A 27499-nucleotide genomic window follows, 5' to 3' on the forward strand; every position below is an offset into this window, starting at 1 on the left:
AAGTGATGGTTCAGGGGCAAACCCATGTCTTAAATGTGGCATCGTGGTCAAGTCAACTTTGCCAGCCTTGTGGACCTATTCGTGAGTACTATAAGACGCACATAAATCAATAGAAACCACAGGCACATGTGGCAGCACAATCACAGACAGATACAACACAAAAAACCCACACAATAAAACAGAAATAAATGAAATAATAACCAGGATTAAGGTGATTGCAGTTTCTGATCCTGACAAAATACACAATAAAAAGCCGTCGACAAACTTTCCCAAATAAATAGACGCTTCACCCTCCCCTTAGTATAAGCATGCATACTGTGCAACAGCTAAAAGAGCTCGCTTGACAACATGGAATACACATACCAAGTCTTATGAGAAAGTCTTACATACTTGATTTATTGAGAACTATAATTGTATTGAATCCACCACCGGTTGCCACTGCAGCAACAAAAACAACATCAACAAGTACTGATAAAACAAATATTCTTATAAAAACTCAACACTCATAAGAACCAGAATTTACATTTCGAAAGAAGTGTGAATTGTAACATCACGTGGCAAATATTCACCCCCTCCCAACCAGGTAAATACGCTCGACAAATATTCACAAAAATAATTCATGGAATTGTAGCATTGTTACAAAACATTAGTCACGTTGGGGTTAAAACAAACATTGTCCTGATCGTACATTTGGTTGCGCCACTTAGTCATAACAAGGATGGATTTAAAACTACTAAACTACGGATTCACAGTGGTTCTTGCGTAATCCTCAACCACAAATATATCAACGCCATCAGTGATGAAATTGGGAGAGGCATCGAAAAGATTTTCGATACATTTGAGAAATACACAAATGCAGGATCGTGATGGAACCTCGAACGATGTACTCAAGTCGAGGTGCATCTCTCACGTTATCAACCGTTTCATGGATCAAGTTACATAGCAACACCATATTGGGATAAAGGTGAAAATTGCGGCAACAGATGTTTTCGATGAGAAATTTTGTCGGCGCTACATCCGGCTAGTGACAAGCAAGAAAATACCAAGAAAACCTGGGTAAACTCAAATTTGGTAATATTGAATTTCCTGTGAAGGTTTCCAAATCCACACTGAACAAATATTAAACACTTGACCCATGTATCGCGATTAATGTGTTCGGTTATGACAAAGACCTTTATCCGCAAACACTGTCTCTGAATGGATGGAATGGATGAATGGATTTCTCCGCAGCCACTAATTGCTAGATTTATGAAAAAACTATCATTGAAGGGCAAACATCCTTTCATAGATAAGAGCAAAGTCTGTCCAGCAATGAAATTAAATGCCCTGGTTCCAAAGATCGTGATCATTGCCATATTACTGATGTCTAATGAGGTGCTGCACACAGAGGATGCAATTTGCAGTAGAGAATTTATCCCAATAAAACAAAGATCCCTGGTGTGCTTCGTAACATGCCTAGGTATGATGGCCACTTAATAAAGCAATCATTTGCCACGGCAACAGACACAGATAAACTAAGTATGATCCCCAACAATACAAATAATACATTATGTTTAGGCAGGGACAATTGCAGTTTATCCATTCGATACAGTTTATGAATTGTGCCAGTAAAATGAAATTATTGGTTAGCAGTGCGTGTGCGTATTGCGTCTGCGTGTGGTGATGAGACCAGACAAAGTCTGCCTACCGTGGAATTAAAATACGCAATTGTATTAATAATATAATTTTGACGGATCCTTAGTCTTACCGACCTGAAGAAAATAATCAAAGCGGAATAATAGCTGCGAAATGATATTATGAAGAGAACCGCGCTGATCATTAAATACAAACGCGCGTTTGGTCGCAGATGCTATTTGCGATCTTGCTGCAGCAGGACGTTTTTCCTTTGTATGACTGGAATCACGACATCAACCATCGTATGTGTACCAATCGGTATTATTGTCGAAGCTATATGTCGAGAGTAACTGGTGTTTCGGTTAGTGATAGCAAATTCATTTTGTTGCGACTGTATTCCGAATTTTTAGCACATGCACAGAAGTGTCATAATACAAGCATTAATTTCTAGTCAAGCAATCAAATATAAAATAATCAGTGCGGCTGAGTTTCAAACAGTGCTAGGGGGGAAAGGTAAAATCACAGAACTAACGAGCACAAATAATAAACAGCGCGGATTTACAAAAGGACAAATCTGAATAAAATACAATCTTTACGCAAGGAAATAGTTTATCGATCGAAACAGCAGCTGTCATTGGAAGTTGCCTGGACAGTATCGATCCGTATCAAATTCAAGTATCATAAAATGGCGTTTGTCCATTTTTGCAATCCCTTTGGGGCACTGACATCCGTCCGAGACTCTACACCCAATGACTGGCTCACGTGTGTGGACAAAATTAAAAGTGATTAACATGCAAATGTAACTAATGGGCTAACTATGCAATGAGGTAGAGCCGAGGACGGATGGCTCGGACACAAATGGAAAAGGGAAAACGAACATTTGGATACTGCTACATCATAGTTTGACTTTAAAAGTGGGGATGTTAGAGACATTTAGTGAATTCAACATAACATCAACAATCTCGTTATAAAAATAACGTTTCCTTACTGGATGGGGTTAAAGTGCCTTCTAGATTTGATGTGTTAGAAAACAACGTGCAAAAGAATACCAATATTTATTGTCCTATTTCAAATCTCGTAAAAGATTTTCAGAAACTATTCAACAACGAACATTGGAAATGATCAACATCAACGCGGAGAATAGGAGCTGTGTAGAATGAAAAAGGATTTAATTAAGTTTTTTGATGTGGACCAATGCACAGTTTTTACAGTTCAGTTTACATCACATCTTGAAGATGTCATCAATTTAACCAGGTTCATATACAATTATTTATGAAAACCAGAAAAAGCGTCCGTGGAAAAGTTGGATTCAAAATATGACTAGGTTACGCAATATGTAGTTTTGAATGGCATGATAACGTTGACATCGTTCTAAAATCATTTATACGTTTCAATTGATTGTAAGAAATATCACAAAGAGTTAAATATAAAAGTATCAATTGTCTGTCTGCTTGCTGATCCCGCCAACAAAGAATCTGTACTAGTTGGATTGCTGTATACAGTTTAAAATGGCTGACCAAGAGCAGTATTGAGGCACCTACACTATGATCCTATTTCCCCTCACCACCCGTTTCGTGGATCGAGCTGTATACCAATAGCAGAGCATGTGTCGATACGGGCAGTGATAAATGTATGAAACGGTGATAATAGATATTTTGAATGGGCTGTTTTATTGACAGTACATCCCGATAATGACTACACAGACCAGTCGTGTAAATATCAGAAATACTTGGGTGGATTAAAGTTTGGCAATATAGAATTTCCGGTCCAGGTTAGTAAGGCCCCATCATAAAAATCAAACATTTAACCTCGTGTTAATGTTTTCACTTGGGATAGAGACTTTTATGTACTTACAAAATCCCCACAAGTACAAACTGAGCGGACCCAGATCGATCTGATTGGTTCAGAGCAGTTATTTCTTTAAGTATGGATTAACAATCTTTCCCGGCTGTTTTACCAACACAGAAAGCAAACGGGTACAATGTTTCCAATCAGACGTAGCCTGGACTTATCTAGCACCCAACAACTGCTTGACAACCATGACTTTTATGATCGTATAATTAGTGAACAACCACAGTGTACAATTACTCCTGAACCTGGTGAAACATTTTGAAGTTTACAGCGGTGTAACCGTGCAACGAAAATGAAAGTACCGAATATCATCTATGCGGACTTGGAATGTTTCAATATTTCTGTGAATGATCAGGACCAGCTAACGAAAACAAATACAATGCAAGTTGCTGAACAAGTCACACGCGGGTTTTCGTTAGATGTGATGGGCAAACTGAGCCATCAGTGTTGTATTTTGGTAAGGTTTCAGTTGACGTGTTTCATAAATCGCTCGATGTATCGGTAAAATAGGGCGGAGAAGAAGTGTATTTGCCCACCAAGTTGATTATAACCTGTGTTGATATTAATGAGTTTAATATGGCAACTTATTGCTGGATCTGTGATCGTCCTTTCGATGAAACTGAGAGCGCTAATGTTCATGATCACAGTCACATCACTGGTGCGTATAGAAGCGCTGCAAACATTTTTTAATTTATCACTAGACAATTAAACGGCAGAAAACTTCAAAATATCTGGTATGTATTGTACCACTAACACTAACGGGTTAACTAGAAAAGGCTTCTATCCATACCAATGCATGGGCGATTGGGAAATGTTTGATAAGACTCAGTTTCCACCGATTGAGGCATTTTATTGATCATTCGCACATGATGGCGTTTCAGAAAAGGTTTATGAACATTAAACGAAGTTTGGTAAGGATTTGAATAGCTAGATACACCATACATTCAAATGAATATGCGCTTGAGAACAAAAGCCACCAACGACTTGGAAAACATTTCTTTAAGCTCATGAACAGGTCCGCAGCTGATGAGTGATGAGAGGATGTAGAATTTACGTAAGAGAATTCGAGTCAACCTTGTTCGTAATAAAAAAACAATATAAACTTCGAAGGCATATTGCTGATCCTGCATTTGGATCTCGAAAGATATATGATGGTGGGCTTATTACCATACGTAGTAAAACGCAGTAAGAAAACTCAACTCAACAAAATCTATGTGTGTTCGTTCGTTAATTCACGACTAATGAAAGCTCATGTATGAGTTTTATTACGATAAAACGAAACCGTTTTAAAAGAATGATGACAAGATGCTGAAGCAATTCTTGCCTGCATGCCGCCTTTGACGATCCATTTAGCGATTCGTTTGCCAAGTGTTGGATTAATTGCATTCAAGTCATGAATGAGATCTAGATCAAGACGATAACGTCCACATATACCATTTAATGTTTTATAACTAGGTCATTTCGATAAAATATGGCATCGACAAGATTAATTGGTGAAGTTATGGTGCTTGTTAGAATCATGTCTATATCAAGTAGTGCACCAGGCCGATCGTAATTATATCCAGGAATATGGGTCTTTTTGCCAGGATATTTATTCCTTGGTAATTTGGTTAATGCAGCAGAGACGCAATCGCTGACGATTATAGTGTGTGTGTGTGTGTGTGTGTGTGTGTGTGTGTGTGTGATTTGGATTTTTAACTTAGCTTTAACAATTGTTCAGTCATATCGCTACGATGTCTGCAGTGTGGCAGTTTATAGTGATGTCTAGCAATGGGGCATCATGACGCAGACATGTAGCATGATGTCCCACCCAGTCACATTATCCTGACACCAGGTTGACCAGTCCTAACACTAACCTCTTAATGCTGAGCGCCAAGCGAGGTAGCTGTTAGTACCATTTTTGTAAGTCTTTGGTATGACTCTGCCGGTAATCGAACCTACGACCTTCCGCATCCGAGGCGGACGCTCTAATCACTAGGCCACTGGAGCGGTCCGATTATAGTTTAACCCATGTTAATTTGTGGGCAATGGACATAAAAGTCTTAGCTACACATTGAACACAAGTGCCAGTAATCACAATTTTACCATTACGTGTTTGAACTCGAGTTGAATTTGTGGTACTTGTTTTCATGTGACATCGTACACAATATGAAGACATGATTGTTTTAGATACAACAACTGTATTATGCAATTGTATCAGGGGAAAGATAAGTCAACGTCATTGATTTTTCTGCAAATCTGCACCGAAACCACCGAAGCATAGTTACGATGGAACCAGATCAATATTTCCAAATTCAGTCCGCACAGTGAATATTGATCCAAATGGATCAGTAAAAACCCATTGGTTATTTAATATGGTTGGTGGTTGTACATGATTGCACAGTCGGCTGGTGATCAACCGTGTTAATGTTTTCAGAGATTTTAAAAAAACTATGAGTGGCACATCACTGAGTGGCAAAGCCAAGACGAAAAGTATCTTGTCGAGTACGATGATATGATCCTTGAACACCGAATCAATCCTTTAGGATGATTTGTACGAGGTCAATACCAAAACACTGATATGATCAATAAAACTCAATGACACTCAATGGTTTTTCGTGGTGTTGACGCACATTGCATTGCAAATATTTATTGAACTTAGTCTACCGACGATTTCTCTTCGGATGAATACCGTGATATGTTTGCTGAGGTCAACAAGCACCTGTATAGTTTTTTTTTCCATTTGATTTGACTGGTAGAACAAAACAAAACTATCGTGCTGGTTTGTACGCAAACGTCTGACAAAGCAATTTAGCAATCATGTTAATTGTATTAAATGTCTCTTTCTGCTAGTGATGTCTTAGAAGAATATGAAAGGCGATACCGTAAATCCGATCGTGAACACCAGGAACTAATTTGTAATTTTATAGAAGGCCACACAAGTGTCAAAGATATGTTACGTTCAAGACAAACTGCACTAGCAGATCTCATAGCAGGATTCGAACAAATATTTGCGCCTCTGATTAAAACGACAAAGGACATTTTGGAAAGAGCCGAGGATAGTAGAAAGGAAACAAGAACAGCAGTAGAACAAGTGGCAGCCCTATCGGGAACAGAAGAAAAAACAAGTCTAATAGTAAACTAGTTAAACACATCAAGGAAATAAAAAGCAACAAGAATAACTGCAGAAACTATTGGACTCTTGTCACAGGCTTTTGAATAAGTCGAAGAAGACGTTGGCGAAATTGGAAAGATTACAGAAGTGCAAACCATCAAAACTTATTCCAGATGATTCCACAATCACCACCACCACCAACAGACCAGTCAATACTAAAACATCAAGCAACATTTTAATTAATGCTAAAAACACCATAGCAACATTATAATGAACTTGGTCACCAGCAAACGTTTTAAAATATTATATAGACCAATCCCTGTTTCCCTTACTGGAAACATTTAGTGATATAAGAACCAACACAGAATATAAAAAGATGGATAGATCCAATGACTAAACAATTAACGTACATGGTATAAAAAAGCCGCTAGTAAGTTGTTTTTATACTGAAATAAATGATGTTACTCGAGCTGGAGACGTTTTCCAAGCCAATGAAGGGTTAAAAGATCTTGTATATAAAAAAAAAATACACGCGACAAAACAAGCACCTCAACCAACTACACCTGTAAGTGAATCATCAGAGGGAGAAGTGGAACAAATCTATGAGAAATAAAAACAACAACCTGCAAACGAGGAACAACAACGTTAATAACGACAGCTATCGTCATTAAGAGAAGAATTAGTTATAAACGTTGTACGAAAACACAACCTAAACCCAATGAAGGAAAAGGCCATAGTAGACTGTGCGACTCAAACGACTTTGCTGATCGATTGGAAACACTAATGGGATCCGTTCATCTGGTAATAATGCGCCAGAGGATATTAATGGGGTCACGTCAATTCGTCAAAGAATGCTCACCAACAACATCATGAATTCATTAAGGGTATATATTACGACAACGATTATTGTTCTGAGGCTATTGCTTTGCATGAAATATATGTTGCTATGCAACGTGTTGAAAATACAACCCAGAGCGTGACTTTGATGGTCACAATCCCGTATAAAACGGAATTTAATGTGACTTGAGATCGCATTTGCGTTATTGCGAGTTTATTACAGATAGCCTAATATTCAATCACAGTGCAAATAACTCATATCTGTGTTTTCATCGGACAGTGGCTCCACCTGGAATAGTATTGAACTACCTGTAGGCGCGCACGACATAAAATCGATAAATGAAGAAATTCGACGAAGAGTCACATTTTTGACAAAGACAATACAACGTCTATACGTACACATGAATCCACATCTATTTCTGTCAATTCACTCGATTCAGACCATATGTGATTGATATTAAATGGCCGTCAACATAATCCGTTTTCGGTTCGCCTAACGATATTCGAGATGACACATGGGATACCATATCGCGCCTGATGTTATCTGAATTACCTGAACGATTCAAATCAATATAACATATGATGTTCTCAGTGGAAGCTGTGACGAGCATAACTTTTTCAGGGTTATATATTGTTTGGGTTTTCAACAACCGTGGCACCAGGTAATTTGATCTCGATTAATTCTGAGAAGCCTGTGTATCTTTCATGTCATAATAACCGGTTTACACATAGTTGTTTTACCCCTGTGGATCAAGACGAGTACATTGAAAATTTTCACGGTGGAATATTAACAATGCAACTGTACATTAGCGATAGACCTGGTATTTAATATTATGACAGTCATACGTGGACGTGCAATACCAATTGGTGTTGCTCACACGCGAACAATCATTTAAATGGAGTATTACGTAGCTGGCCCTGCTGATGTATTTTCCCGACTGTTTGCTTGGGCACTGAATGGGTGCGCATCTGTAGTATACACCGTTGACGCGGTTCCTGACTACATAAGCGACAATAAAAGTCATTATGTAAACAGTGAAAGGGATAACAGACATTCATAATGGTAATGTTTCTAATACAATACAACTCTACATCATCAGCACCTACACCATGCCAAATTATATCGTCGGCGTTGTTCTTACTGGTTAATATGATTGTGTGTTTGGCTCCGAAAATAACGTCGAGAATATCTCTTCAAAAAGCCCGAAAAAAAATATATATATATGACTTAGAGGAATCGACCAGTAAAATCTTAATGAGCCTCCACGGAGGTGTGTGATTGGCGCTGTGGCGTTAGCTCCTCTATAGCTTGTACATATGCATCAGCGGTGAGCACACGATTTGGAAGTCCCCTAATTTAATATTGTTGAGAATCCGAGTATAAAATGTATTCTCGATAAACATCACAGTTGGACCAGCTGACATCGCATAAAATCACTGTATCTATCGAGTCCAAGAATCGTTTTAGCAATGTCAACGCTGTCAAGAACATATTCGAAATACTTCACATCGATGGAACTGCGGTGCTGTTGGACAACGCGATGATTCCATTGCAAATGCAGCTGTGATATTAGGGTGGGTTAATTATCACCGGAGATTTTACCTTATACACGTTCTCTCTCAATTTCCATGACCTCACATGGAGAAAAAAAGGAACACACACACGTATCTTGCACTTGTAATTCTATTTTGTTTGTTGATTAGGAACTTTAGCCGGGAATGAGTAATACTGAAAATCTATTTTGCTGTGATCCACTAACATAGGTGCACACATATCAATTGCGGGATTAATTATTTTATTGAACCGCTCTCAATCACAATTTCTCCAATCAATCAGTGGCAACATGTTTGATACTATCGACGACTAGGATTGTAACTTGCCTAGTAATTCGGTGATATTTGACAATTTTGTTGTGACTCGGGTTTCTTTGCGGATAAACGGTCATCAAGAACCTTCTGAAGAAATATTGCTTGACGATAAAGATCATATTGCACGCGCATATCATAATATATTGTCGTATATGGACCGATCTTAAAACGTTGACACTGGTTTGTAAATTAATCGATACGATTTCATTACATTGTATCCGATTTGTTACTTCTCATTGGAACACCGGAGTTGTTCATACAGTCAGTTGTCGATCTGTATTTTCATGCATGCGTAGGTGCGGGTGACGCCGCTGGTTATCGATGTTAGGCTGTGATCCTCTCTGTCAAGACTATGTAGTTGGAAGGTGCTGGTGGTCAAATGATGGTGCTCAATGCGCCTGTAGACGCTTGTAATAAATGAACCTGTTAAGTTTTCATATAATAATATCCTAAATGAACCTGTAAGGTTTTCAAATAATAACATCTTAGTGAACACCAGCTTGCAAAAATTCAAAACGCAGTAAAAAGCAATTGTGGGGTCAGATTGAAGCTTTCTACAAGCAAATTAACTGTAATGATGGTTGACCTCATAACGTGTTAATTAGCTTAATGCAGCTATATGAAATAATACCTCATTAAAATATTTCAAGTCAGAGTCGATGCAATTGCAAAAGACCGGTGGAATATTGCCATTCCTTGTAGCGAGACCAGCATCGTTAATAGAAGCGGCTCCAGCGATTACAAAACGGGAGCGTTAAGGGCTATCGGAACAGCATCAAGAAAGACTTTGAAAACGGCGGATGGAGGCATCATACAAATAAAAAGAAGAAAAGGCCTTTGATTAAAAGGTTTAAATCGTAGACTACGCAGAAGATTAACCCAGCTTGATTTACTCCTGATTTTTAAAATAAATGATGCGAAATGAATTTACATAGATGGTACCAAACACACGTTAAACCTATCCAGACTCTCTTAAACGGCCCCATATTATTTTGATGTTGAAGAGTTGCATCCACACTGCACACATGTTGATTTTACAATTAAGTAAGTTTAATATTATATAAAAATCATTATTAATATTTACGGGTTTTAGTCAACTAGACTCGGTGCTGGAGTGTATCTGAGTTGGTATGACACGAAGCAGATGTGACCGAGTTTACCAGTCGCATTGTTGGTGATGTAGACCCTGGTGAGCTTGTGAACTCTAAACGTCTAATATGAACATTTAAGATATTGTTAACTCTCTGAGAGGCGCAGTTGCAAATAATGTAGTCGTGATGAGTGTGAAGACGGGGGAATTAAAGACCCCAGCGAGTCGGTTGCTTTAACCAAAGACTATCTCGGCACATCTACAGTATCACAAGTCAAAAACCCAGTGATGAAATGAGTTGAAACCTTATCATGAATGGAAAGAGAATTCACCTGCTGCAAGACCCCATCAAAGATGACAGTTGTACAAGTAAAAAGAGTAATTAGTTAAAATTGCGGGCATGTATTGTACCTGATCAAGGTCGATCTGTTGAGCAATTGTACTACGCAATTACGTTATTAATAGAAGAACTATGATGGAATGTCAATATAACAATCGTGAAAAAATAATCAAAGCGTAAAGAAAATTGCCAAATGCAGTCGCCAAAAGAACTGTTTTTATCAGGAAATATAAGCGCCCATGTGTGATTGTAAATTCTGTTTGTGGGCTTGCCACGGCAATATATGTTGGACTTGGTGTAGCTGGAATCACGACCATGACAACAAACTAAATAATTGTTCAGGCTATATCAATGTGTGACTTACAGTGGTTGCAAAATAACTTCGCTACTATTACATTCACAAATACGAATCTGTATTGAACTTCTCGCAGCTGCACAAACTAGTATTAATATTGGTTAATTTGAGAGGAGAAATGTTTAGCATATAACGTACCAATATTTCACATCAATGGTTATATATTCTCTCTGCAGACAACACTGACATTGGTAATGTTGATTATTAATTGCAAAATTAATAATTAATATAGTTATTATTGGTATGAAGGCAATATAGGCACTGACTAGAGTGTTTCTATGATATTCAATTTGTTTCCTCCTCACCTATTTTAGTGGCAATTAATGCTTAGAAGACTATCAATAAATAATTTCACAACCTTTAATAGTTGTATGTTTACATATATCAATTAGCATTAACACAAACAATCTTCACCACTAAACTATTTGCATATGTATGATACTCATTAGGTTATCATATGATAAGGTTTTACCATAACTAGTACTCAATTGTTTTGAGGCGAGAAAAACGAAGCTAGATTGGGTTTCTTTCCTGTGTTTGAATCTCTTATGCCAAAATTTAGGAAATGGGACAAATGAACTGAACCAATTTGTAGACAACTAAACAAAATTGAGCTCCATTGCAATATTTGCATATGGGTTAAAATAATTTCATAGCAGGTAAATGTTCGTGGAAATTTAATAAGAGTTTACTGGCTGATAAAAACTATTTTGATCGGATGAAAAAGTGCATGAAGAGAAACAATTACACATGCTTCAACTAATTACGGTAGAAATATTGACAATATATTGAATTCGAATCTACCATTGACTATATCCGATTCATTATTTCTGGAAGCATTGTTGATAGCAATCAGTAAAACGAACTTGTGCAGCGAAGACGGTCCTTAGAGGATGAATTCGTCGAATCTTAAGATTTAGAAATATTGGAATGTATAAAAAGAGCATGGAAGTATGAGAAAATAAAAGCTTCGAAGAAGTATTATTAAATGATCCAGAATGAAATGGATAGAAGAAGCCGAAAATCCGAAAAGATACTTTTGCTAGATTGAAAGAGTATCTATATGAATAAAATAATTACAAAATTAAAGATGAAAATGAAATTATTCTTTGGCAAGTAATATTCTAGACAAAGTAGATGAGTATTATAATTATCTGTATAATGAGGAAAAACAGATAGAGGACCTGTTTAAAAGCGATTGAATATCTAGGCTTAAACAAAAAACAAACTTTACGTTTAGAGGATGAAGTTAGCAAAACAGACGTTATTTGATATTAAAAAAGTATGAAAAGTAACGAAAATAGCAAAAGACCATGATCAGATAGTTCACAGCTGAATTTTTTAAAAGTATTGACATTGCGAATTTATAGCTTTGAACATCTAATGAAGCATATGAAATCTTATCATTCTGAACGGTTTTGAAACAAGGCATTTTAACTTGCATACCCACGGAGGATAAACCAAAGCGGTATTTGAAGAACTGACTGACAATTTCCCTTCTTAATGCTGCATGCAAAACTAGCATCCGTATGTATTGCCACAATAATTAGGTCTGTACTGAATTAAATAATATCTGACCATCACATTGGTTTGGTAAATGGAAGATACATTGGTGAAAGTACAAGGATAGCATGTGCTCGTACATGATCTAATGCTGTTTAAAAACTCTGTTGGTTTTAAATTTTGGTCCGGTATAAGGCACTGGGCCAAAACCTTTTATTGTAATAAGTTAGCGGCAGTTTTAAATAATGGATTTCTTTCCGAGGTTTTCAGAATTACCAGAGGTGATCGACAGCGTTATCTAATATCCCCATATCTCTTCTTATTATGTGCAGAAATAGTCTAAAATATTAAAGAATAACAAAAATTTAAAAAATGTCAAGCCGAAGGAAACAGACTATTTACTGTCATAGTTTGCTGATGAGTGTACCTTAAGTCTTGATGGCTCTTTTGAATTTCTCGAACGCTCAACTGAAGTGTTAAATATTTTGGCAAGGATTTCAGTACTGAAACATAACATTGCCAAAGCGAGAGCGGTTTAGACAGCAGGCAAGCAGAACAGTGCAGAACCTTTTCATCACAGGTTAAAATTACAGAGAATGACTCATTGGGCATACCGTTTTGGTTGGAGTTGGATAAAATCTTAAAGATGAAGTTTGAAAATAAGTTGTGATTCAATCTTTTTCCAAAGGTGAATTGGCGATATAAATATTGAAAATTTTAGTTGAAAATTGCTCAGTTTTTGTGCATATTAAACATGCTTGATTAAGTACATGTTCGTAATAGGAGATCAAAATGTGATGACGTTTATCCAAAAAGAAGAAAAAAATGATTTTTATGGTGATGTTTTATTGGCTTGGAAACTGTTAACAGAGGAAAATATACAACGGACAGGGGAAGATAGTATGAAAACAAGATTATGGACGAACTGCCTTATAAAGGTAAACAAGGTACTAATTTTCTATAGGAAACCGTTTGAACGTAATGTGATATATATTGATGATACACTTTCAGATCAGGGAACTATTACTTAGTTTGATGTTGTTGTTGTTGTGTTGTTGTTGTGGGGTTTAACGCCATTTTTCAGCACGATAGGCTATACATGGCGGCCAGTATTAATGGTGGAGGAAGAACCCGGAAAACCCCGGAAAGAACCACCGACCCACGAGAAGCTACTGGCAGGCTTTCTCACATGCCCACATTGGCTGAATCTTAGACTCGAACCGCCGCAGATAGAGGTGAGATGGCAGTGATCCGTAATAGTGAATATGTTACGTAGATAGTAAATAACCTTCGTAAGTGTTTTTTCATACAATTAATAAACTGTTTTTTTTTTGGCTATTGAGGACAAATAAATTGTCATGCCGGAGTTCGAGGTTGTGTTGACGGAATGGAGAATCACCGACATCTCCGAACCCAAATAAAGAACCGCGGAGTAGAGGTAATGCAGACAATATATGTCGAATAAGTTCCCTTGAAAGAAAAATATATAAATACCGAAAACAATTTTTCACGAAAGAGTCTCAAACACATTTACATAGGAGTGTAACAATGCATGATTCGGCGTTAATGACATGGCTTATAGAGGTAACTACTTCTTTCCTACCTGACCGTTCTTTTGTTGGTCGCATTTTGAACACATTCATTTATTACAAGCCCAGGTTGCACATACACAATGGCTCTTTTTACCCATATTAGCAGTGCGTATGGGAGTTTGAGAGCCGTGACCTACTTACCAGCCATATGTCAGTAGCCTCGATCCGAAACATAAATTCCCATACTACAAAATATTAAAAGCAATTACATCTCAAAACTGCCTTCTAATTTTGATAAAAGGTTAGTGGACGAAGTTGTGCCTTACGCAAACAATTATTTATGTAGGATTCGAAACAACGGATCTTAAAAAATGTGTTAGAACCCATACCAATAACATGTTTGGGTATGCTGTTATCCTATCGAAATTTTGCGGAAGCATAGAGTGGAACTGGAGAGAAATTCCAGCGCATTTAAGGTCCCATATTCCGTCTATTGGTATGTGAAGTAGGCCCCGTACCAACTTAAATAGAGACGCGTGATATTTATGAGTGAGTAAAGAAAAGGTTTAAATACAGATACAGGTCAAATACTGCTGATGAAATAAATTATATGACAGACAAAGAAGATAGGACGTACATCGTCTTGCAAGGTAGTAAAGGCCTGACCGGCGAAGGTGTTACAGAGCTAAGTCAGTGATGCAATTATAACTGTACGGTCTGGTACGCAATGCCAGTAAAACATGTATTGCTGGTACCCCGTACCATAACGAGATGTTTTCAATAACACAAATACTATTTTTGTAAATTAAATGATGATCCAATTAAACTAACATGATGAAAAATGATCAAAGACAATTGTATGTGATTCGGAGGTAGGGTTGGTCGCGGTCGGGGGATTGGTACCGTACAGGTAAGAATTTCAGTCAACTTACACCACACGGTTAAATGAAACTGGATAGCATCGTTGGGTTCAAGAACAACTTACATAAATCCGTGACTCGTTTGAACTGGGGGTTAACTCTATACCATTCTTACCGGGTTAACATAGATATATTATTCCAAATGTTGAGCAAAAATGACCAATGACAGTGAGACAAAAGCGCGATAGAGGAGATAGAAGCAAGAAAACGTGGGTAAAAAGTATGTTCTTAAGAAGGACCGTGATGGTTTGGATAGCACGTCTGCTAGATGTGCGAGAATCTCGGACGATCTACGACACGAGGAACATAGAAATACCAACAAACATTATCAGTCCTGAAATAAACAAGGAAGCATTTAATTGAATACTCATGGTTGTTGGAGCTGCCATGGCTTACCTTTCGAAATAGGCTACGAACCTCTAACTTTTCGAGTTGCTTTGTTGACATATCCGACCAAAAATGCGGAACAAGTAACAAAACTTGCTCAGAGAGGAAAGAAATAAAGAAATTAGTTGTCATGAACTGCTAACCAACCAGCCCATCACACTACAGATAACTCCAGGTAATGACGATGTTGTTTTTGTTACTAATCCAAGCAAATAATAAGCTAGATGTTTCAAGCATTTTGTGACCTTTCAAAAATGATTGGCCTGGAGTATTGAATAGGTAATACGTAAAATACAAACACGGCATCTTTTACTACACCTTACTTTGAACGATTTTTCAGCTTCATCACTTTGACTTTATATTCGACTAGTTTCTTTGAGACATATTGCAAGCTCTCTAACTTCGAGACTGTTATCTTTGAGCACTTGTCAACTGAATTTGTAATACCACCTTTTTGCTTGAGTCTTTTCCTTGCTGTTGTCTCTTATTGGATATTCAATCTGGTTTTCATACGTTTCAAAATGAACACTATTTTGATCTGACAACTTATACAGAATTTTGATATATTTCCCTTAAACTATCCAGGGTCAAAATTTTAGAAAGCGAGCGTAAGTTTTAGTTTAATTTTTTATTTATTTTAGCTTAATGTTTTAATGTTTAGTCTAATTTATAAAACAGCATTGAATTTTATTTATCGCATTTTCTTACGTTTAGTTTTGTGTTACTCGAAAATATTTGAATAGCAAAAGTTAAACAACATTCTCAAATCATTTATTGTAATATTATCTCTGGATTGAAAAGTAATACTTTATTCTCATTTATTTTGCACACGCATGCTTGTCAACAATTGTAATGATTTGGAATTTATGTAGCTCAAGCAATAAGATATATGCAATTCAAGTCTCGACTAGTATATATTGAAAGTTCCTGACTGCTTGAACAATTAGTTGGATTCATATTATTAGACAGCTTCAAATCAGAGAAGAATTTTTATATCAGAAAATGATCTAAAACTATTTGATACTTGTGTGCATTTTCTTCTGTTCGCATTATTGATGATTTCATTTAAACAAATTTGTATAATACTGAACGTTTGTTATCATAAAGCAACAAATAGGAATCACCTTTAGAAAATACTGGTAAAAAGGTCTTAGTAGTTGATCAAAACATTCCTTCGGTCACCGACACGATAGCTATAGTTGATGAATGGCTCTAGAACTTGAAACCAAATGATAATTAGGTCAGTCCCATAAGAATGTTTTTCGATTTATCTTCGATTATTATTTTAGTTATTAACTTCGTGTCCAGGTATTATCTATTCACAATTTCAAAATCTGATTTCCAAAAGTTGAATAATAAATAATACCTTCTGTTCGCTTGAATCATTCTGCTGCCTGCTGAACAAAAAGTCTTTTAGTTTTAGTTTATCATTTTCTAGGTCATCTGTGATATCCATTCCGAGATCTTCCAACATGTCCCCCACTTCTCGATAATTCATGCTATGCAAGAATTTTGCTTCTGGGCGGTAACGATCTTCATGGTTGGTCTGAAGAATTAATTACAATATTTGGTTCTAAGAGATGAAGCATCATCAAATACCTATTTTGCACATAATAGTTTATGGATTCGATATTTGGACAAGTTGCTTATAAGATTAGAAGTGTCACAAATGTCAAAAACAATGTGTCTCTTGAAGTGTACGGACGCTGCCATTTATTGTTTTAAATGTGATATTTCTCTTATTTCGTTTGGAGTTATTATACCTTGTTTCTTGCCACAACCACTTAATACTGACCTTAGAAAAGATCGTAAGCACTTGTCGAACGTAAAATGTATCGCGATACAATAACCTTGTAGCATATCTATGCTTATGCTTATCAAAGAAAATTTACAGTTTAGTTCATAAAATTGGTTGATTAGAGACATGAAAGTCAGGAAGAGGTAAATAGACAGAATACAAAAGTAGCAAATATAATATTCGTTGAGGTAATCAATTTTACTAGAATAAGGTCACTTAGTAGCGAGGTTGTATGTTTTCTTATACACATAAATATGCATATTTTATAAATCCAGAATAGATGTAGGAAAATGTATACTTTTGTCTAGATACATTTAATATTAGTCATAAGTATAATATCCAAATTATATTGTTAGATGCGAATATACTTTGCTCCCTCTATTTTGTGAGATATTATAACATTTTTACAGCCAGTAGATCTCAAAGGCTAATTTACATTAGCCCTCACACGGGTCCAAAGCTCTCGGGGAACCTTAAAATTGTTGTTTTGTGACCAGACCATCAATTCCATACGACCTCCATCTATTGAATGCATTTATGCTGTTCTTGTGGAATCAGCTCCACCTATCGATGGCTTGCCCAAAACGTTTAGGAGGTTATAGTGTTGTTTCTGTGTTTCTGTACCAGCCATCCGTGAAGCACCCTTCTATACCCCAAAGCCCTTATGACGGCTTGATACAGTTCCTACCCCCCTCGAGCAAACTGTGCCTTGCCATCGAAGACGAAGCCAATAATTCATTAAATTACTGATCGATAGAGGAGAATCTGTTTCCTAGAAAGAACAACCTATTGACTAGATGTATAACTATTGAATCATTTTGCTATTTAGGTTGTCTGCCAAGGAACAAACAATGCGGTTACTATTAAAGCGTTTCTTTCTGATACAAATTTAAAAATAAAAGAGCATGCATATTTTTAAAAGACTTTCTTAATAAAATGAATACCACACTAGCGACAGACAGATGATGCACGTAGACAGATATTGTTAAAGATTAAGATGGATATAAATATAGTGGCTTGTTAAGAAACACCGTAAAAGAGCCAAAGCAAATATTAAATTTACAGCCTACTGTGTCTTCGAATTACAACCAGGACTAAAACTTAGGGATGTGCAAAGTACATGTTATATGAACCTGTAACACACTCAAACAAAGAAAAGCTAATCGAGTCACCATATATAAAACTAAAAGCAGTTCAGGTCAGCCAGCAGTGACCCAAGTGAAACTAGCAACACTGACATAAGAAAGCAGAATGAATTTTGTCTGAGACAGAAAATTGAAGCCTTATCACTCAAAGAAACAAAGAAAAGCCAAATGAGCTGTCATCTTCACAAATAAAGAGGGCCTTAGATCAGCCAGAAAAGTGCTGGTAATTTACTAGTTCCTAGTAGGACTTGCAGAAATTGCCGGTGTATGTGTGTGATTAGGATTTGTAACGTAGCTTGAACATTGTTTAGTCATATCGCTGCGATGCATGCTTTTTGGCAGTATATAGTGATGTCTAGCACTGGAGCATCATGCCGCAGATACGTAGCATGATGTCCCACCCAGTCACATTATTCTGGCACCAGGCTGACTAGTCCTAACACTAACATCTTAATGCCGAGCGCATAGCGAGTCAGCTGTTACTACTATTGTTATAAGTCTTTGGTATGACTTGGTCGGAGTTCGAAGCCGTGGCCTCACGTATCCGAGACGGACACTCTAACCACTAGGACACCGGAATGGTCCATAAATGGCCGGATGAAACTGGCAACATTAGTTGTAAGAAAACGGAATGACTTGGATGCCTCTAAGACTAATAGAGGCAAAGGAGCCGCCATGTGTGCAAGTGAAGCAGCGGATGTAATTCTGAAAGACTTTGATTAGGTGTTGTTCTTATGTATGACTTGCACAAAGAACCGGGTGAAACTAGCAACATTGCACGTAAAAATGAATTAAGTATTGGCCGTATGATGCACGCAAAAGGCCATTCCAACGTTAACAAAGTAGCTCACAACCTTAAGCTGTGGACATGCAGGTCACATCGAAAATGTTTTGAAGGCCGTTAATCGGCACCAATTCTCTTTCGAGTGCGCTTAAAAAGCTAATGATAAGAGATACAAATAAGCAGCTTAGACACCATATTTTTTCATCCCATCAGGAAGCATCGTATGTCGGAATCGCACTCGGATAGACCTCCAGTGAGAAAAGCTGTTGTCCCGACGGTTTCGTCATATTTTCCGTTCCGACAGACAATACATAGCTTATTCTAACTTTCCTAACGAAACCTTATATCATCTCTTGACCGTCGTCTGGTTTTCCTCGTTCTGTTAATTACTTTACTGCCACATCGTCAATTACAACTAAAGTGTACGACTCGTGCACGCTAGTCCGTATTTTGTTCTCTATCGTCTTATATTTCCTGACTTCATCGAGGATAAACGTAATTTTCTGTTAAAAGATGGATTAGTAGAGCCTTATATATGTGGTTATCAATCATATTGACCTTTGATTCATGCGAGGATTTCATCGCGATTTTCTTTCCTTACTTTTTTCATGGATAGTTGCAGCTGATACATTTCCAGCCACATAAATCAGATCACCCCTTATTGCACTGATTTCAGAAATGATTGCAATGGAAGGGAATGGCAACGATAATTGTCGACAATATTCCGATCGCCGCCACACTCATGCCTAGGCACGAAGCCGTCAGTGCAGTGAAAACACCATCGACCGCGTGCACTTCACGTTTGTATTTATTGTGTTCATACTCAGTCATTTTGGAGATTTCAGTCATACAGATCATTTTGAGGTGTACGTCCTGGGGATCATAGATTGTTGTATACAGCGACACATACTTTCTGTATGAGAACCGTAATATGAAAGCTAAATTGATGTGCAGGGTCGTTTTTGGCTAGCTCCCATGCAGACAAATAACTTCTACCAATCTCAGCGCCTTACGGATGAGACTGTGGTGAAGTTAAAGATTTCGTCTTTCTTAATATCATCAGAACTGCAAATAGCATCACCTTCCTCACTCGCAAGCTCTCCAAGGTACCACATATACGAACCAGTGAAAGTTTGGTTTTTCTGGGCGATTACTGTGATGTGGAAGAACGCAATTGTTTGCTTTATTTCTATTTTTCTTTTACAATCATAACCCTGCTTTTCCCTTGTGTATACTAGCGAAAGGGAAACAAAGCAACCCTTGCGGAAATTTTATTGCTGTGAATTTACCTTTAACAATTGCAACGAGACGGCACATTCGGCAAAATTACATCAAGCTAACGGCGGAATGGCATACTAAAATGAAATTGCTCGTAATGTTCTCTCCCTCTCTCTTTCTCTCTCTCTCTCTATATGTGTATATATATATGTATGTATGTATGCATGTATGTATGTATGTATGTATGTATGTATGTATGTATGTGTGTGTGTGTGTGTGTGTGTGTGTGTGTGTGTGTGCATGTATGTGTATGCGTGTTGTGTCCATGTGTGTGAGCTTTTCATCCTTATTCCATGATATTCTTCTACTTGCCAGTCCCATGCTGGCTCAAATACTCCTACACCTATTGGTTCGTATTCTTTGTCAATGTCCGCTTCTATTGCGAGGTGACCATTACTTACAAAGGGGTCATCTGGATCCTTAGGTAGACTGGTAGGGGCTGACTATTAGTGGTGGCTCCTTGACAGCGGTGGGACTGTCCATTCCTTATGGTTGTCAACTGGAAGCCACAAGTTATCTTCCACCTTTGGGTTACTTACCATTGTCACTATTCGAGCAGAAATACCATTATTATCGCCATTTAAGCGAAAACCGTCATTGTCATTGAATGAGGGTCATTATCATTATTTAAGATCTCTACTGTCAAATCAACGAAACAGCTTGATTAGTTCATCGACCTACTAATCAAATACAACAAAAGTAAAATCGTCTGCTACATGAGTGAACAGCTCCGGTGGCCTAGTGGTTAGAGTGTCCTCCTCAGATGCGGGAGGTCGTGGGTTCGATTCCCGGCCGAGTCATTACCAAAGACTTACAGAAATGGTACTAACAGCTGCCTCGCTTGGCGCTCAGCATTAAGAGGTTAGTGTTAGGACTGGTAGGCCTGGTGTCAGGATAATGTGACTGGGTGGGACATCATGCTACATGTCTGCAAGACATCACTATAAACTGTCACACTGCAGACATGGTAGCGATATGACTGAAAACATTGTTAAAGCTATGTTAAGAATCAAAATCAACCACACACACACGCTACATGAGTGTACATTATTTGGTTACAAAGTTGTTTCTAATACTACGAGAGCGTAGCTACAAAACCAGCAACATGGCAGAAGGTGGATTTGAATTTGAGATGCAATATGTTTACTATCGTGATGCAGAACAGCCCTACAAACAGGAAACCGCATATATAATGAAACAGAAGAGTTGTAAATGGAACAGCCTTCTTTGACATGCGACATCGAGGTACCAAAAAAGATGGAAACAAAACGATATAGCCAAAAGGATTCCATTTGACTAACAATCAGTGAAGTTTGCTGCGCGTCACAAAATTAGGTTTTCAGAAAAAGCATAGTAAACATATTACTGTAAGGCAGGACGGCACGCTTTCGGTTAAGTGCATTGATAAATTGATTATTCTCATATAACGATGATCCAAATATATTCTTGGCCCTATCCACGCGACAAAGGGATGGGATGATTTTGGTTGACATCTGGGACTCAGGGAGGAGTGGTTGTCAGCTAATAAGCAGAGAAAGCTAGTTGAGGCTCAAAAAGATATCCATACTGACACAATTAAGCTGATAGATGAGATATTCAGTATTATGGGATTGATAGACTTCCCTCTGTGCTGGACCTCATTGGCCTAAACAAGTCATTTCTAACGCACCGTAGCACGATTGCCAATACTGAGGTTAAGATCACATATATTAACAATGAAGTGGACGTGTTATGTAACTACTAAGCTCTTTTTAAACTCTGGTCACGAGGCAAAATTTAACTAAAGACATTCTGCACAATTTACAATCATGAATAAAAATAACAAATATTAAATAAAATCATGCGTCTCGTGGGTTGCTGCGGTTAGGGATAATCCCATTACGCAATGGAGCCCACCTTATCCTTGTTATGCATATGCACGGAACTGGCAGTGGTATCCCACTACCGTAGAATCAAAGTGTTTATGAAGTGGCTTAAGCGCGACGTTTAGTATCTAATCTTTCCTCCAATTTACAAATCATCTATGTAGTAATTCCAATTTTTTTCCCATCCACCCACTGGCAGGATAGAAAGAGAATTAGGACACAGGACACCAGGGACTACGCTGAGTAAAATATAAAGACGTAGCAACAGGAGGAGTGAAACTCCGGGCCGGAGAGGGAAAACCATGGTCTGCTTAACCCACATATCCAGAATATAGATTTTTCGATTTTCGATTGTCTTGTGAGCTGGTAAAGTAAACAGCATTATGTCTATGATTGCGTGCAAACAATAGGGACCACCACTCTTAAAATTTTATATCCAGCCACTGAGACAACCCCAGACTGGACTTCAATGGTGAAAGGCAGTTTCCAAACGCAGCCACTAATGCGGCAGCGTCGAGGTAGCCAAGCACAGTTAGCGATATTTGGTTAAGGATGATTTTTCTCTATCTCAAGAAAAACATAATAACTCAATAGATTTATATAAGACACTCTCCTTTAACACCCTTCACCATCAGAAGTTCGAGTAATAGAAAGTGTGCGACTAGGCATAGTTTGATCTTCCACCGAAACCATCTCAGAGAGACAGCTGGCGTCCCGATCCATCAGGCTGGGCGAGATAAACGTGAGGCGCTGATATTCAATCACTCCGACAAATTCTGCCTCACGTTGATATGGGAAGGGTAGAATTGCCAGGTGAGGAAAAACAGAGACGACATCACCGTCGGCAGTTGAAATAACCAGCATGATCTCGTCACCTTAAATGACGACTTTCCAACCGAAGGTCCTAGTTAATGAACACATCCATAACGGAGTCCTGCAATATCTTCCCGAGAGTGTTCACACCGTAATACCCATCGGTAATTACAACCCAGGCGGTCCCAATGCTAGTGTCAAGGTTGTCAAATACGTCGAAACGTTTGCTACCTAGGGACACAACACGTCCTCTTCCATGCAGGCACGTAGTTTATCTTCCGAAGGCCTACACTAGTGCAAAGTCTAGTGGATATCATAGAGTTAAAGGTAACAGGGATGCTATATACGCCATAGGCGTTGAACTCCACTAAAGCGACGTGTAAAGAGAGCATGTCAGTGTTGTGTTGGACAGCCGAGACGTGCACATCATATGGGCGGTCTAAGTCAACGTGTCATTTGAGGCCGTAATCGAAGTGAACATTCTGTCCGATACTGACAGTGTCGCGAGCAAATTAATCTCTACGGCTGATATAATTAAATACAAACAAAAGCCGCGTAGAATTTGCATCTAATGCGCAAAAACCGGTCCATGTGTACGTGCCCGTGATCACCGGTTGGCAGCCAGCATGCTGACTATAGCACTAAGCTTCTACAGGACCCACGTGATGCACCAGATGGAAAAGAACCTCTTGAGCATAAAATGACAGCTACCGCACAAACAGGAATGAAGACAAACAGCGTCTCTATACGGGGGCGCGTAAACAATATCGCTTCGACATCAAAGTCGACTGAGATAAGGAACAATTCCATAGCCCACAGTGGCTCGGTATCTATGCTCTCCAATCCATTACAAAAGGTTACCTGATTCTGGCCTTGCGGGACGCCCGAACATGACGATTCGAGATGACGCTGAAGAAATATTCACAGCAAGGCTGGGTAAGTGACAACGGCTAGGCCAATTTCATCATGAACCGGTTGGAATTCTTCAACCAAACCAGAGTAAATCTCCTCAACAACGACATTCGGACGTACGTCTGTACTATCCTAGGTGTTCAGATGCAAACACTATTCACGATTTTCGGTGGTGGCAAGGCCTTCGACGCGTAAAAGCAGTTTCTAGCGAATGTATAGGTTAAGCTCGCTCATGAGGATACTCTAGAATGGATCTGGACGTACCAGAATGCGCTGGGCTATGTTTAAAGCATGCTGGGCGTCATCGGTGGTGTCCTCTATATGGTGACATCAAACAGGGACCTTAAAAATGGCACCTCAGACGGAAACAACTCACTCCTTATATAGAACGAGACGCTGTCACTAGACATGAACATTACCTCATTCTGGCTTTCACCAACGCAACTTTGCTGGTGCCCCAACCCGTCCAAAAACACACATCAAAGCAGGTGTTGTTCCCACCACCACATTTGCTGTCAGCTGGACCATCCATCCATAGCCCGTCGTGCATGTCGTGTATGTCAGAGTGAGTTTAGACACAACACCCACAGCCACAACCATCGTCAACTCCCCTAAATGCTAGTTAGGGTCTAGTGGGAAGCTGTAGAACAGGTGAGTCTTGTGATGGACTGAACAGGTGGGTCACGAGGCTTATACAGGTTTAACGATCAGCGTTGTTTGCTCATCACTTCTTTCCGCCTGTCTCTCTGCGTGGGATGGCGAGAAACGGGATTATGATTGCCTCAGTAAGTACCACTGGCTGTTCCTCATAGTCGTAGCGAATATATTAGACACTGTATGGAACATCAACCTGATTACATCCGCCGCGCGTCATGCTCAGAACTTTTGTGACCACCAGATCAACACGGGGACTGTTGTTGCCGAGATTGTGCCAAATCAGTTCTTCGTATATGGCAAGCGTACTAACAGCAGTAGGATGATTCCTTTCCGGTACTGAGACGGAGTAGGAGACAGAGGCTGAGGTAGGGACTAATATCTAGAATGTGGCCAATGGGAGACAACTCGCTTCACGGGTCCGGTATTTGCATAAAGAATGCCAGCGAAGTGGTGTTGATACATAAGAATCTCACAGACGGCAGAGGTTTTAAACATGTATTACTACCTGATGATCGACCGATCAACTGAATAAAAAATTGTTAGTTTGTGCCTTTCGTCTTCTAGTAAAATCTATGCAAGGCCAAAACAGTGGATCGCCGCGAATGTGGAAATGTATTATAAGACTATTGTTTTATTGCAGTAATCCTGGTCCACGGGTTTTTCTACGCATAGGCACCAAAGCTCATGCAGCGAATAATCCAAATCGCAAATCCTCCACCTCTTCTTGCCTCTGCCCATCCTATCCCTTTCCTGTGGAGCAGATATTACTTCTTCTACTTGAAATCAGATGCACGATAGTGTGGGTACAATCTGTTTAGAATGTAACCCCCGACCTTGACCAAATGGACTTAGAAGAAGATGCTGCCAAAGCTGAAACTGTCACTCCTTTGAGTCTGTGGAGTAAAGATATGTTAAACATTCAAGGAACCCCCCATGCATATATCAGAACATCCTATTGATTGCCACTGCCGTGGGTATGATGTCGTGATAAGGTGGGAATTAAACGTATAAATGCGCTCTATCCGCCATGCACGTGTGATTTCCCGTACAATCAAAAAAAAAAATTTGAAGTCACCAGCACGATACATCTGGTGTACAAGAGTATTCCGGTCCGTTGGCTAAATTTGTTACAGATTGACCAGGGTAAAGAGTTGATAGGAGTTATACTATCTGATGGCTAAACACGATGTGCATTGTCGCGGTTGATGCAGGATTCCACCGTTCGCAGGGTATAGAAAAACATTTTAACCGCACGTTGGCCGAAAAAAGGTTTCATATAATAGTACACCTAGGAAATGTACTTTACGAGCTTGTAGTAAAACTTCGAAGTGCCGGATGGTCTAAGGGTTTATTGGCCGCTGTGAGTGAGGTATAGCGATCAACGAGTAGAATGCCTGAAGAAAAGATTAAAAGCATACCGGTAGCTTCAATTCAGTTAGAAGTGAAAAAGGACCTAAAGGCTTCGTTGTTGTGTTATTTTTTTGTCTGCTGGAAACCGATATCTGCATGCTCCCAGGTAGCTGAAAAGGAGACCGACTCGCGCAATCTATCAAGTATCGCCTCTGCACTGTTGTACTCAACCAATGAATTATCACTGGCCAACCCATCATATATCCTATCGATACGTTGCCATGCGTATTGCGGGTTAGTGATCGAACGCTTCGCCTGGTTGGGGTGGGTGGGTACGGGAAGAACTACAGATTGTACCAGAAATAACCTAAACTATTCATAGCGGCTCTCTCCGCTCAGGGTTTTTTAAAATTGTAGGTCTCTCGAATCAGGCTATACACCACGTCTTCCGAGGCAATGTACTTGTTTAACATGCAACAAGCGGAAAGATGGTCCCTGCATGATATTTGTGGTGTATTTGGCTGTGACTTATAGAACAAGCCTGCTCTGTTTGAGAAAACTCGCATCTAAAGATCATTAATAGTCGACATGTGACCCATATGGAAAATGCCTTCAGAGAAATTATCAACAATTTATATATCCAAGATTGCCATTAGGTGAAATGTTAAAAAGGTTTTGATAAAAAAAATAGAGTGTAACACTTGTTACTGGTTTGGCAACTATTTATATGATGGTAGCAACTTCTGGCCCTCTCCTACGTATATGTTCACTACATTATTTGTTGCTGTCTTTTCTATTAAATGCTCATATATGATTTGCATGTTTTTCATTGTCTTTGTTTCATTAAATCGTGGCATTATCTCAAAACTTTAGCACTTGCTCTTATGCGAGTTTTATCCCTTTGTCGAAACTCTCTAGTCGCTAGATTTCGCAGTTGCAAATCGTTTAATATTAAAGAAAAAACAACCTACATTGCTGTTACTTCAAGCATATATCACATTTAACCTTGCTGATTCTATGACTATGAAATATTAAAACAAATTCACCGTATGGAACTGAAACGATGAAGTGAGATGGATCCTTTAACTTATGTTATCTTGATATTTGTAGACAGATGTATATTCAGCGATAAAATTGTACACGTAACACCTACTCGGTTGGGGCCAAAACGCATTCAGTCCAGTCATAGTAGGGGAAATTTTAATAAATTAGCTTGAAAAAAGTTAGAGAACAGGAAATAAATTACAAGCGTCGTAGCTGTAATAGAGTAAAATTTGTTCTTGTGTGCAGATTTTGATGAGCAAGCCGGTACGATCCTGATTATATAATGTGAAATAAATATCAAGTTCTAAAAATGGAAATGTAAGAGTTCCTAAAAAGAGAATAACCTCTAGTAACATAAACCTTTCCAACGACACATAAAATTCAATTATAAAATACAAGGAAGAATTTAAATATTTTAGGTTATTTAAAAGCATATATAATAAGATTTCAAGGTAAAATAC

The 27499-nt window shown here is 38.5% G+C and overlaps 1 protein-coding gene across 1 annotated transcript in view; it reads right to left on the reverse strand.

The window, feature by feature from the left end:
* LOC149805490 (uncharacterized) overlaps positions 1-27499 on the reverse strand; it is a 51245-nt gene that overhangs the window by 2886 nt on the left and 20860 nt on the right. The window contains exon 4 of the mRNA XM_089934256.1: positions 16759-16938. Coding sequence (XP_089790382.1) covers positions 16759-16938 — 180 coding nt within the window. The remainder of the gene's footprint in view (positions 1-16758; positions 16939-27499) is intronic.

The sequence above is a fragment of the Sinohyriopsis cumingii genome, chromosome 2 (assembly GCF_028554795.1).
Source record: "Sinohyriopsis cumingii isolate HCF-2022 chromosome 2, ASM2855479v2, whole genome shotgun sequence".
Lineage (NCBI taxonomy): Eukaryota > Metazoa > Mollusca > Bivalvia > Unionida > Unionidae > Sinohyriopsis > Sinohyriopsis cumingii.